The sequence below is a fragment of the Nomia melanderi genome, chromosome 10 (genome assembly GCF_051020985.1).
Source record: "Nomia melanderi isolate GNS246 chromosome 10, iyNomMela1, whole genome shotgun sequence".
In the NCBI taxonomy this organism is placed as follows: Eukaryota; Metazoa; Arthropoda; class Insecta; order Hymenoptera; family Halictidae; genus Nomia; species Nomia melanderi.
In genome coordinates, this window is record NC_135008.1 from 8,713,217 (window position 1) to 8,727,779 (window position 14,563).

Sequence of the window (14,563 nt, forward strand, 5' to 3'; positions counted from 1 at the left end):
AAGTGATACATAAAACGCTGACGTTTTTCGTGGCAGTCAACGTGTTAAGCGAAGCAAATCTGGCACTGATATTTATGTAAATTTGTTTATTTTTAAAGGCGAATTAAGGGGAGATTTCAAATATACGCTTGAACTAGACAAAATGTTCATAAAACAAGTAAAGGGAAAATCATTCACGAATTTGATAGAATAAAATTTTAATTCAAATGTACAAATGAAATACAACAATCTGGAAGGTTTACATATTAAACACATCAAAAAGTCTCCGAACAGAGTAACGAAGAAATCGGGAATGAAAGAAACTACGATACCTCATAAGAATGATGGTGATTCTTTATTACAATAATTTCTTTACGATAACACAATGATATTATAAAGTTTTATAAGTTCTATAGGTCCACAACCGAATGGCAAATGCAATATTCCTCGCAGCTAATTATCCCGGTGATCAAACGTATTGTACAATTTCTAATTCACACTCATACTTTCCATACGTTTTTTTCGTCGGTTTACAAAAAAAAGGGAGGGAAAGAAAAGGAAAACGAAATATCATCGAACCAGGGGGAGTAGGGGACACAGGTTAGAGGAAAATGCGAAAAAACGGGTCTCACAAAATTTTTCATTCTTCATCCATTCCTCGGGAGTCGTCGGATCGGGCGCGAACACGTTTCCCAAACGTTGATACGCGCCGATCCGTTCAGCGAACGCGACGAATGTTTATATATTACAAAGGAGAGAAAACCGCTGACGTAACAGTTTTTATAACACTTAAAAATGTAAACGCAATGTACACGATACGTATATCCTTACATCGTTAATAACAAGATAGTGCATTCCGCGTGCGGCGAGATTGGAAATCCGTGCGACAACGTTTTCGTCCACCAGCAACTAGAGCTAACCGCGTTTGAAAGGTAAGAAAGAAGAGAAAACAATTTTCACATAAGACATTTGTTCCCATTTATCACAGAACACCGCACGAAATTCTATTCCCTTTGGAAGGCTTTTATTATACTTCGCGGACAGGATGCGTTGACCTCATGCAACGGCCTTGTCTATAAAACGATTCACTTTATAGAAATTCGAATGCTTATTCAAATATCTTAGCTAAAAGATTTAACTGTCACCAGTTTTATCGTAGAAATCAGAATTCCCGGGATGCATAAAATTGAATTGAATTACCGCATCTTGTCTGCCGAGTATACCATCGTGGATGAGATCGTCAATCTCGCGGACGCCCGATGCACATCTTTCACAAGAAATGAAACGCAACGCCTGAGAGGATCGGTTTCATCTCACCCTCCGAGGAGAACACACGTATGTGAAATAGCGTTCGCTGTGTCGCGTGTTCTCTGTACACAACATGGCACGTCCTAATCCTAATTCTTCCAAATCGTTGTCTTTTTTCCCGTTCCCTCTCCCCCGGCGCGGTCGAGAGGAAACCGAACGAAAGAAAAAAAAGAACGACTACGGATTCGCTTAATTTACTTCAAGTACATTTCCGTTTCTTTACATTCGTAAAAAGTCTTGCCTTACGTGCTAAGTGGGTCGCTAGTCTATTTACAAGACGCGTTTTCTCTTTCATGTAAAAGTCGAGAGGCGGATTCCCGTGCTTGGCTACGGCCAATTTCATTGGTCCCTTTCTTCTTTTTTTCCGCGGAGGCGAATGGCATACAAAAAATATATATATATATATAAGGGATCGTGTGACGTTTTAAGTAGAGTCGCGGGAAACGAGAAAACAGGTTCGGTGTTTCTTTTCCCGTTGCGCGATTCGGCGCGTCGCATTGTTTCGCGTTCCCGGGGGGCAGTGAATTAGGACAATTTCGTTGTACTGTCGTAGTTTGCTGCACTACAAGAGAAACAGAAGGGGTTCCGGAACAACAATCGAGATGTTTTAAGTGTCCACGAGAAATAGAAGAACGTTTCTTATCACAGTCAACGGCGAACCGCGCGGATGTTGTGTACGCGGGGCGCTCGAAATTTCATTAGAACCGTCCGCGATCATCAAATGGCCCCGCGTGCCATTTTTGACATCTCATGATTCGGTCGCGTGAAATCGGGACCCGGGCGCACCGAACTCTTCGGGAAACAGGGACAAAGCGGTTGGAAAAACGATTTCGCTCGACGAAAAGACAGGTCCACGCTCGCGCCATTGGAATGACCCTTCCGTGTCGTGGTTCGGGGAAACAAGTTTTCCCGTGGAAATTTCCAACGAAAAGGACCGTTTTGGGAATGAAGAGCGTGGAGGTCAGGTAAAGGTAGAAGGATGGGCGACGATTGCTTATGCCATTTTACTGTACGTCGATTCTTAGAGTAGCCTTAAACAAATTGGTAGACAGTTACCTACTTTATTTACAAGCCACGGCGAATGGCACATTAAGATTATCTTTGCACTACTTGTTCGTCGTACGCGCTCGCGTGCGCGTGACAGTTCGTCGTGTACGGGACACGCACCCGTTTCGGTCTGACGGGGAAGGTTTAGCACAGTTCTCGCGTCCTACGTCTAATCACAATCAAAACACGGCACTCGGGCGAAGTGTCCTTTTCTAAGTACTCTGAAGTTTCCTAAACACTAGGAACCGGGTCCGTCTGTTCTTGATCGAAGGCCCAGGACGACCGCGGCCGACGGATGATACCGATTCTACAGGTCCAGCTTGGAACAACGGCAACAGTCATTTGATTTCGGCGATCCTTGGAATCAGACAGTTGTCTCGTTCTTCCTGAGAGGCTTCAGCGGCTGCAACTCACGTTCCAGGCGGTCGAAGTCGTTGTAGTACTCGTGGTCGGACTCCTCTTCCGAACTCCTTTGTCTGACCTGCGACCCGAAGGTTCCGTTCGTTAAGACCTTCTCCAAGTCCGGGGTCGGGATGCCCAACGTCTGAGGGGTCAGAGGTCCTTCGTCCTGGGACATTATATATTCGGGATTATCCAACGACGTTTTCCCTTGGATGGTCAGGAATTCTGGATACTTCCGGTAGCCGTTGTTGATTCGCTTCGGTTCCATGTCTGGACGGGAAAGGTAATGTAATAACGGTTGTCAATTGGTAAATATATGCTCAGTGATTTGCAATGGATATTCCACTTACCCGCTGGCTTCGAGTCCCCTATGAGATCCATGTATTGCGTCGTGTTTGTCGGCAATTGCGGCGATGGCATTAAATAGTCGTCTTCGTCTAATGGCAAGTCTAGCTTCAGGTTTCCTACTTGAGCCTGCTGGTGCGCGGAGTTCACTTCGCCGTCATAACAATCATCCGTCACATCGCAATCTGAAAAACAAAGGCATTATGAATATGGGTTCTGCCTTTAAAGCTGGATTTGATAACAGAGAGTTGTAATATGTCGGGGATTAAAACTTACCTCTGACGCTGATCATTTTTAATGGGTCCGAACAGTACCTCGAACTAGAGCTGTCCGACCCTACCGGATGGCCACAATGACCATTCGGTGTTACAAAATGCGGGTGCTGGCCAGAATTTCCCGGCTCGTGCGACACATTCCCGTTTCTATGATTCGCCCCGTACCTCAACAGCTCCCTGTCCCAGTTTTGTTGGTTTTGAGGGGTGGGCGAGTCAGCGGCTAATGGTTTTCCATTGGGCCAGCAGGCTTTCACCGGTGTATTTGGCGGGGAACCGGAAGTATTGGAAGCTGAAAGCCCGGGGGGAATCGGGGCCCTGGATTTCGGCTGAAGGTACTCGTCAGCATCCACTAGCGCCTCGGGACCGTCCATAGCCGACGCAAGGTTCCGTATCATTTCCTTTTCGTCCTGAAAATGTATGGAAAGTAATGTTTTTATTGTCAAAACTGAACCGTTGCGTGAACTGACAAAAATACTTTCTGATACATCAACAAAAGACAGGAGCTTTTTTTAACGAAAAGCAGAAATATATTTACTTGTTATCCTGTTAACAAAACATTGAAAGGATACCCAGAATTTGCTTGTAACACTAACCTGCAATGTATACGAAGGTAGTCTCATATATTTGTCGCCCTTGATGGCAAGGTATCGGCCAGGATCCCTGGACATTTTCGCAAAGTCCTCGGCCAGTTCCTTGAAACTGGGCCTGGACTCGGCGTCCAACATCCAGCACTTGATCATAATCATGTATACGTCGATCGTGCAAATCGCCGGTTGCGGCAGCCTCTCGCCCTTCTCCAACAATTCCGGCACATTCCTCGCAGGCACGTTTTCATACGGTCTGCCACCATACGTGAGAACCTCCCAAATCGTGACACCGAAGGCCCAAACATCCGATTTATGCGTGAACACTCGATGCTGGATGCATTCGAGGGCCAGCCATTTGATCGGCATTTTACCACCGGCAGCTTTGTACTGTTCCTCATTGATGTCCAGGAGCTTCGCCAAACCGAAATCCGTGATCTTCACGCAGTTGGGCGTTTGCACAAGGACGTTTCGCGCCGCGAGATCTCGGTGGACCAGCCTCCTTTCCTCTAAATAAGCCATACCCCTAGCAATTTGCGTGCACCAGTTTAGCAGAGCTTTTGAGCCGATTTTGTCCTTGAACGTGCGCACGAAGTCGAGCAGACAGCCTAACGGCATTAGCTGAGTGACGAGCATCATTTGCGATGTCATGCAAACTGCCAACAGCTGCAGCAAGTTCGGATGTTCCACGCTAGCCATGATGTACGCCTCGTCCAGGAATTCTTTGGACGTGTTTGCTCCTGTGCCATCGTGCAGAACTTTTATAGCTACTGGTATCTTCACGTTCTCTCCTTCAGGTACCCAGACACCTTTGTAGACGTTCCCGAACGCGCCGTAGCCTAGGATGCCTCCCTTCCGCATCTCCTCTTCCTTGATGATACGCAGCTTCGCTAGGTTCGGTTTCACGCCAGTCGGACGAAGAGGCTCGTTGTCATCCAGTCCGGTCAATGCCATCGTCATCTTCACCGTGTTCTCCTTCGCCTTCGCCCGTACGCGCCATAAGTACATAATCACGGTAGTGACCACGATGAACACTACAGCGAACACCACGACTCCCGCCAGGATAGCTGGTTGAAGCTCGTTATCCACTTGGAATCCAGGCACAACAGTTTCCAGGGAACAGTAGGGCTCGCTATCCGGAGGAAAGATCTTGTGCGGGTATTCGGGGGGACATACTTCTGTGCAGTTGAAGGCCGTCGTGTTGCCGTCTATGTCTTCGTCCTGAAAATCGACGAGGGACATTGAAAATCAGAAAAGATATTGTTCAAACTTGAAATCAGATTTTAGAAGAGAACAATCACCTAGCAATTCATCCGTATCGACTAAACAGATTAGCGTTACAGTACTATTGTTTTCGGGCAGTAATTATGTTACTTACAACGTTAATTTTATAGTTCAGACATTTGTAGCATTGATTGGGTCCCGGTCCGAAGCAGCCTCGACATTCGCTGAAGCAAGGTATGCAAAGCTGAGTGCCGGCGTCCGCGAAGTGATCCGCGGGACACTCGTCTTCACACTGCTCGCCCCTTTTGAATTTCGTACACTCTTGACACACGTGCTCGTGGAATCCGTAACCGGTGCACTTTTTGCAACGAGGGTGGCACTTGCGACAGACGGCTTTTCCGGCTAGAGGCTTCAGAGCTCCTTGCTCCTGGGGACTTACCCATTCGTAGTAATGTCCTGTAACGGACAAACGTGTTCGCGTTATTGTTTGATACTCTTTAACCCATTTCTTATTAGTAATACATTGCTTCTTACTTGTCTAAGAGGATACTTGTATATGCATTTATTATATTCAAAACCAGTCAATTAACACTAGGTTCACGGAACAGAGTTTTTGGCTCATATCGAGTTTTATGATCATTGCCTAGTAAATGTTTGCGTTGATCTTGATCAATGCAATTACACAAATATGTATTCCAATCTTTTGTCTTTCATATCAATTTTATCAATTTTTAGCTACCACGGACTTTTATATGTCTCCAAGCGCAAGAATGCAGCTAAGGAAGCTTTTATCAAATATTGAAGGATCATCAAGGGTCGCTCACCCTCAGGACACGGTTCCCCTTTCTGCAAACATCTTTCAGGTACATGGCCGTTCATGATCGCCTTATCGCAGCTGTGGCATCCATTAGGGCCGATGTTATTCTCGGGTCCCTCGCAGCCGCCCACGCAGTTCTCGTGACAGTCCTTGCACACGCCGTTGTCGTTATACTTCGAGGACGGGCATTCGGGCACGCAGAACGGGCCGTCACGCGCGTGTTTGCATTTCGTGCAGTGCTCCGCGTTCGGTCCTGTGCAAGTGCCGTCGCATTCGTCGTGGCACAGCTTGCAGGTCTTCTCGTCCGCCTGGTAGATCCTAGAAAAGATTTAAAGGTGTCCACTGTGAACGTGTCTCCGAATCATTTCTTTCAGTGGTTCTACAACAGTGCAAGGCTGCAGGCATAACGAAGCGGAAAGCTTAAATCCCCTCAGGCTTTAATTTACCTTCGTTCCAAGATCTGAGGTAGGCAAATTTAATACAACAGAAGTGGCATACGTTATTGAACAATTTCCTTTCATTTCTGTTACTTTATGCATTCGACTGATTCAAATTTCTATTTACCCTGGCGCGGTGCAATCCTGGAGACAATCGTTCCCTAGAATGAAGTTTTTGCACGACAAACATTGCGCCGGACCGGGACCCCAGCAACCCTCGTCGGAACACTGTTCGTCACAGACTAGTCCATCTTTTACTGCAATCAAGGAAGTATTGGATTTAATTTATATTCGGCTTCAATATTCAATTCTTACATCATCAATCATTACACTTCTCAGTAGGAAAAAATAACGCGGCACAAGATAAACGCAAGTTTCCCAGATTCAGGGATCATCTACATTTCCAAGGTAAAACAATTTAGAAACATAAGACACAGTTCGGTTACTTACTGCATTCGCTCTCGTTCCGATTATTAGACAGCAAGCTCTCATGCTCCGAGGATTTTTTGATGCTCGTCCAGTTGATGCTCTGCGCGTAACAGAGATTCTTGTTCTCCAGGATGGCGATCGAGCCCGAGAGGATCTTCTTGAGGGAGCTGAGCCCGAACGACACCAGCGACGTCTTCACGATGTACAACGAGGCGAAGTATTCTGTGAGCGTTCTACCCCCGATCATCTCCAGGTTCCGAAAGTAGGATAGGTTTTTGAAGTCCTTGTGGTCCCCCTGGATGTTGAGGAATCCTGTAATCTCCTTCAGCGTGCTGAACACCTCTAGCTTGTCCGGGTGCATCTTCTCGTACCGTTTGCCGAAGCTGAAATTCGGGTAAACGTGCTGGAAGCCTTGGAAACTCTGGTCCAGGATCGTGATCGAGCCTTCGATGATCGTGCAGTCCTTGAAGCTGTCTATGTTCCCGGAATGCACCTTTTCGACGCCCTGGCAGGCCTTCGGGCAGGGGCCGTCGCAGGGCACGCACTCGCCGTTCAGAGCCTTCTTTTTCGGCGGACAGGACCTTACGCAAGCGCCGTTGTCTTTCAGGAGATGTTCCGGACACCTTCTCACGCAGGTTGCACCATACGCATATTTTCCGTCGGGATTAGCTTCCCACGAATACGTGGTTGGATTGTACCTGAAAGGATCGTCGTTTGAATGCAGGGTCGTAAACTTCGCGGGAAATTCGATACCCCGCGATACCGGGGCTCCGGCCGACGTAAGTAAGATTTATCGATAATAAGCGGGCTATTGTTAAGCGATACACTATTTTTCAAACGGATCCGTTAAACTAGTGAAATACGCGTATGCCGACACGACCTGACAGACTGTTCGACGGCCTCTCCTCTCCCGGTCGCAAGTGACGGCCGAGGGTGTTTTAGTGCCGCATTCTTGCAATTCGATTTTATACGGAATATTTATTCTATCTGCGCGAATCTGGAAATAGTATCCGACGATCGGAATGAGTTGGAACATTCGAACGTCGAATAGTTTCTGAACGCGATTTCGTATTTATTTTCGAGCTGGTACAATTAAGCTCTCGTTTTGTAATAGTAACATCTCCCAGGAAATTGGTAATAAACGAAATGATTTAAAGGACCGTTGGAAGGACGTTCGTGTTATTTTCAATAAAGAGACACCTGGCCAGCAGAACCCTGTGTTCCGAGCTTACTCGCGACCAACAAATTCGCAGCCGAGGCTTCCGAGATTATTCAACGATTCGAAAGTGTCAAGACACGATTAACCGGGCGGACGACAATAAATACAAATTTGTCTGCGAGGATTATGCAATAAAGTCCTTAATGACGGGCATCGGGCCCACTTACTTTTGCATGGGCGGGCATTCCTGCGTGCAGACACCGTCGTCGAAGAAGTTTTTGCAGGCGAGACAGTCGCTCTGTTTCGGGCCCGTGCAGCCACCGGCGCAAAAAAGATGGCAACACTCCCGCGGATTGGGCCCGAAGCACCTGCCCTGCCAGCACTGCGGGGAACAGTTCGTTTTCGAGTACCTCTGGCAGTTCTCGGGCCCCTCGCCCCAGCAGCCCTGCTCGCAGCTCTTATCGCAGTTCGTGCACACGCGTTCCGGCGACGTGAAATTGTACACGTAGAAATAATTCCCGCCCTGGCCGGTGATTATTTCGTCCCAGTTGATCGTGCGGATATGGCAGAGGTTGTAATTGTTGTACATGCCCACGCTGCCGTTGAGGATGTCTGGAAAACGACACACGTGCGTTCAGTCTCGCTCTTTACCCCCGGCCCGCTTGACATCGAAATGGTAATAACGGGGCTGGTAAACCGCCTCGGCGTTCACACGTGACGATTTAATTGCGCCCACCTTGCGCGCCTGACGACTTTTGCTATGATTCTAGGGTGCGCGATGGGTAATCGGTGCTGTGGAGTTTGTAGGTACTCGAGAGGCAGCTAGTATTTTGTTGCTTGATAGACTGTTGGGGCGAATTCGGTATCGCGTATCTCTGATAAATGTGTAAACAGAAGAAGATAAATTGTTTCGCTGAACATTTTATTGTATTTAACACTGAAGCTACCAAACAGATCAGAATGATGATCCATTCTAGAATTATTGGAGAGATACAAATAGTTTTCCGAGAAATTATCAAATAAATTGTTTCAGTAATGTACCAGCTAAGATATAGGAAATTCCAAGAAATTCATTAATTGGGTTAACAGAGGTGAAACTTAGGTCAGAGTAAAACAGTTTTTACTTAAAAAATCTGGCGATGTAAAGGCGATTAACGCTATAACTATCAAGTACTGAAATTGACTTTTTAAAGTTCCTCTATAGAGACTCAAAGAGTGTATCTACTGAAACTTCAACTGATTTACAATTCGGTTTGTGTATGTCAAATCAATTTCTTTAATATCTTCTCACAGAAGAATCTGTTATGTTCTTAATAATCATAAGAAGGAGAAATCAGGAATGGATCATTTCGGTAGTTCTAGTGTGAATTTAGAGTTTACATTCTCGAAGTGTTTTCTATGTTGTGGTGTTTGTTATATAAACAAAAAGAGGATTACCTCTGAGGGCCGGCATCTCCAGGTTTTGCATCTGACACATCGTAACGAACAGGGCGAACTCGGCGTCGTGGATGTTGAGCTTGAAGAGCGTTCTGCCGCGTATGATCTGCAACCGCGGCAGAACGATCTTCCGGACGTCCACGTGGCTGATGAGGACGTAGCCGGTGACCTCCCGTATATACTGGAGGAAGCTGAGGTCGAAGGTCTCGTTCTGAAGCCATGTGATCTCCAGGTTGCCGTCGACATAAGTACAGTTGGTGTACCGGTCTCGAAGATTCCGGTAGTGGTGTTGCTTGTTGGACGGAACAGAGAGGCGGCCATTGGTTCCGATGCAAACTGTAACAGAAAACAAGTTCGAATTTAGCAGAGAAATCGCAAAACGATTTGTTTTACAAGCACATTGCAATTACTTAGTATATTTTAGTATATTTAGAGTAAAATACTGTGTAAGATAAACTGATCTAACGGTGACCACCAACTGGATTTCATCAAATGAAACTTCAAACAGATTGCGAATGATCGATGTTATTTGTATTCCGCTAGCTACCAATTCAAAATACAAATACAAACGTTTAAAATTATTGTTCGAGCATGACTACATGCGATTGTAAAGTGGCACTGTCAATCATTCAGCAACAATGACATCTCATGAACGACGAGTGAAACGTAAACACTCATCGCGCGACTTCCGCGCGTCGACGACCATCCCGCTCGTAGATCCACCGAGTGAAACCAGCTGAGGTCGCCACCCACATCGTCGAAAACGTTTCTCCTGATCTATAGATAGCTTTCTAAGGTTCAAAAGCGTGCTGTACCGGTGGGCGAACCACTTGCATCCACGTGAATGCGACTGATTTCGTTGTGCCACCGGATACATGGTGCTCGGATGATCCTTGCCGCGTGGATTTCACGTTTCTGTGTTCGAAACGTCACGAACCATTCTAGTTCCACGGTAAAACCATTTTAAATGCTTTACAGTACCAAGTTTCAGCAGAACAGAACGCTACAAACATAAAAATTTCCCAACACTTATAACATCGAAAATTGACTGACTTATCCAATTTACTATGAAAGCTCTAATCACTTAATTGCAAGGAAACATCCTCTCATCAAAGAACAACCTTAAAGCACATCGCCAGAACCAATAAAAATTTTTCCATAAAATTCCTTCAATTGTTCCTCACTCTCCACATTTAGCGCCCAAGAAACCCTCCTCAAAAAACCTAATTAGATCAATCGTTCGCGCCGCGAACACTCGCATATCGTATCGCAATATCATTCATAACTCCGCTAATAACCGGAACATCGATAGAGGGGTTCGGCAAGTCGCTCACGCCTTGGACAAAAACGGTCGTCGATGATCGACAGACGTCCGAGCACCGGACCCGTCCCTCAATTCGGACTTCTTCATCGCCTTACGTCTTCGTCGCGGAGTTGCACGGAACTCGGACCTATGGCTGAGGCGAAGGAAGGGGACAGTAGCAGATCACTCGCGTCGGGGGCACATAGTCGCACGTACCCGTTCGTCTTTCGGAATTCGGTTTTGCTGTGGCGACGGGGGGCGCGGAGGGTCGTGTCGCGTTCCACCGGCGAAAAGGGCGGTCTTAATCTGATCCTGTGATCGGAATCATGCGAAAATAATTGCGCAACGACATCCTTCTTGCGGGCCGGGTACGCGACGGCGAAGAAACGGGTACACGCGGGAAAGAAGCGACGGAACGGAGGAACCGGGTCCCTGGTATTTTCTGCCGGCCAGATGCTGCGGCCCGAGAGCACGAATGCAGAACGCGCCGTTCGTATGCCGGCCGCCGCCGGCGCCACGCAACTTCGAGAATGCGGATCGACCGTGGATCTGCATCAGCACCGGGCCACGGAACCGTCCCCGGTCGCGGTCCCGCGTTTCCAGCTCGTCCTGGCCGAAGATTAATATCCTAATCGACGTGGACGACAAGAAACGGCCAGCTTCTTGCGCGGGAATCCTGGCTAGGCTCTGATTGCGAGGCATGCCCGGCTGGCAAAAAGTTCATTAGGGTTATTAAATTTGTCGGCGTTCGGCTCTTGGTACCCTGCCGTCTGGCGTCTTGTTGCGCGTTTTGGGGATTCTTCGTAAGATGTCGTCTTGTGGGAATCGGGGATTGATTTCCGCCGGTGTTTAGGGGATGAATGAGCGCTATGCTCATGTTTGAAGACTGCAAAATCTACTGTGGTTTTTCTGGTTTAGTTTCTTTTGTACCATCTCCATTTTGGAACGCATTTAAGATATTGAATTGTCTAGTGAAATGATGCTTCGTTTCGGATAGTCTAGTTCAAGAACTGCGTAAAGAGGCTCTAACAGTAACAAATCTTGAAAATCAATGAAACTATAAACAAAATACTTGTCAATGTCCAAGTTTCCTTAACAATGTCTAGAAAGGTTATCCAATTTCCCGATATTTTTTAGGCATCCGGAAGAGGACAACTTTCTAATGGGCAGTCGAGAGAAACATGGAGTCCAAGAAGCATCGAAGAAGAGAATCGTTTCTGGCGAGGGAACTGCAAGAATTTCATTTAGGACAATTTAAAAACGCGCCGAGTCGCTGATGAAAAGATGGCGTTGGCGATTATCCGCGCGATTCCTCGAAAATTCCTCGCTGTTCACATACCGGCGGACTAATTAGCGGCGTTTGCGCGTATATAACGTCGCTGCACGGCGGACCGTCGATGCTCGCGTTTGCTCGGGGACGCGGGCAACGTGTAAAACTAGTCGGAGGGCGACTTCCGCTAACTGGAGGCGCCGTCGGTTTCCTTTTCAGGCAACACGGCGGCCTGAACTCTCCCGTACATCTCCCGTGCTCGTTCGTCCGTCTGTTCGCTCGCTATTTTACAACAGAAATCGCCTCCCGCTTCGCGTCTCTTCCCTTTTATATTCCGCTGGACGTGCGCCTCGTTCCACTTCGCTTCGTGACGAGCAAAACGGCCGACGCCATGGAAACTCACGGGGAGGAGGAATATAAGGAGCGCTCGTTTCGAACCCTCCGGGGACGTGTCGATCACGTTCCCTCTTCTTCTTCAACGTTTCCGCGGAACTTTTCACCGGCGCGCGCTTTTACGGTTTCAAGAATGATTAACGCGAAGACGGAGATTCCCTTGAAGCGAGCCTTTATCGAAATTAACCCTTTGCACTCGAAGCTCCTTTTCGCTCATATATGCATAAAACGAAAAGTCATAGATGTATTTTGTGAAGACCCTCGAACAATCGCCATAACTTTCGTACAAATTTCTCGAAAAGTTTTTTTCTTAACAATTTTGTAACATTGTTAATGATCATTGTAACTGTGAACGATATAGAAATCTATCGTGATTCGTGTGTCGAAGAATTTAAATGAAGCTCGAGGCACTCTAAGCGTATATAATTTTCATTCCGAAGGGCTGAGAGTATTCGAAACAATAGCCTAAAAATGGCTAAGCGAAATTACCTAAAATTCTCGTATCGCGCAAAGGAATGGCGGCTTTCGTGAAACGTTTCCAGGTAACCAAATTGCGAGGCGATCGCTGCAACCGCATCGGAGATGTATCGTGTTGCATTCGGGTGGAGAGTTACGGCCGAACAGTGATAAAAAGAAAGAGAGTTCGTGCGATAACCGAATGGGCGTTTAGATGGGGAGAGAAAAGTGGTGGTTCAGGCCAGAAGTGTCGGTCGAGGTCGGCGAGGCAACACGTTTCCTCCAGTGAGCCACGACTGCTACGAAATTCATCGGCTAATCTCTTTCTTTTTTCCTTACCCTGCGGGCAGAGGGCTGCAGGAACGTGGCAATTATCTTCGACAACGGGGTTACGAAAATTACTGGGCGAACCGCTAGGCCGGAATTAAAATTCTCCTAAATTTACGAAGGCTGCACGCTTCCGAAAGACAATGTCGATATCAATTACGGGGTTCAGGCGCGAATTCGGCTGTTCGCCAATTATTTAGGCGATTCTAGGAAGCTTCCCTGCGAAACTAGACTTCTCGTCCTAATTATTTTCTAGTATGAAAATCATCGTTCGTGCAGGAAGTGACGTGAACTCGAAGTTGCCGTTGTAAAATATAAATAGGATTTACTCCGCAACTTTCGATTTTTTCAAATAAATCGTGGCAATTTAATTTGAAATTAATTTTCCTGTATTGAAATTGATCTCGATATGTGGATATTATTTCCACGAAGCTCCGCACAGTTTACATAAGCAGTACGTACATATTTAATGCTTTTCCTTGGAAACTACTTACATATAATTATCTTGTTGCCCGTATAGTAATTAACTGTTCTTTTTGTCGTATCAAACGTAGAAGATTTTCTCAGAAGACAACAATTACAATGCATGCTATTTAAGATAGGATTTAATATTCATACGCGACGGGGTACATGTCCCTGCTCCGTTTTATTACCTTATATAATTGATTAAATTGGTAAATTGAACAATTTGGTCACAAAGTGTTTCATTGTTGGAATGACTTCAGCGGTTATTGGCAACAGTGTGCTCGAGGTCTCGAATAATTATGCAAATTATTGTGATAGGCGCCTATTAGCTCTTCGACTGTACGCTTCTGCGGTGTGTTCGGTTTAACGCGTACCCCCGGGGTTGAGTCTTTTGAAATCGCTTGGTTTCCCGAAAGTAAGTGGTTTCTGAAGGAATAACACGACTACGAAATTGATTCTTTTGCATCACTTAAATTCAGTGTGAAGGCTCCACCATTCATTCCCATTATTTTACAAAAAGAAAGTAAATGTTTCTGGAATTTTTGGTGAAAAGGATTTACTCCCTTGGGAATTACGTCGTGTCTCAAACAAGACAAGTTTCATTGCTCGAGCACGCAATTTACTCTGTACCATAAATCCCACAAGCACGATACTTACCGCAAAAATAAACTCAATGATTCCGTTTCTGATTTTTATTATCCACAAGAAATAAAAATCCTTAGCGAATTAATATTACCAATTTCTTCCACACAAAATTTCAATACAAATCCCAATTTCAACCTTAAACAAGAAAATTCTAAAACTAATCTCCAACTCATTACCGTCCTCTATAAAGGTGGCCAAAAACTGCAACGATAAATCGCGCGGTCGCATGCGACCCGGTCCCATAGTCACCGATCTCACCCC

General features: G+C 46.2%; 1 protein-coding gene across 3 annotated transcripts in view; it reads right to left on the reverse strand.

Moving 5' to 3' along the window:
- Nucleotides 1-312: 312 nt before the first annotated feature.
- Egfr (epidermal growth factor receptor) overlaps nt 313-14,563 on the reverse strand; it is a 215,935-nt gene continuing 201,684 nt past the window's right edge. For all 3 annotated transcript variants that reach the window (XM_031982759.2, XM_076371644.1, XM_076371643.1), the window contains 10 exons: nt 9,444-9,779; nt 8,234-8,618; nt 6,869-7,545; nt 6,546-6,675; nt 5,989-6,299; nt 5,319-5,620; nt 3,950-5,161; nt 3,358-3,763; nt 3,087-3,266; nt 313-3,006 (listed from right to left, as the gene is read on the reverse strand). In XM_031982759.2, coding sequence (XP_031838619.1) covers nt 2,699-3,006; nt 3,087-3,266; nt 3,358-3,763; nt 3,950-5,161; nt 5,319-5,620; nt 5,989-6,299; nt 6,546-6,675; nt 6,869-7,545; nt 8,234-8,618; nt 9,444-9,779 — 4,247 coding nt within the window. In that variant the 3' untranslated portion in view covers nt 313-2,698. The remainder of the gene's footprint in view (nt 3,007-3,086; nt 3,267-3,357; nt 3,764-3,949; nt 5,162-5,318; nt 5,621-5,988; nt 6,300-6,545; nt 6,676-6,868; nt 7,546-8,233; nt 8,619-9,443; nt 9,780-14,563) is intronic.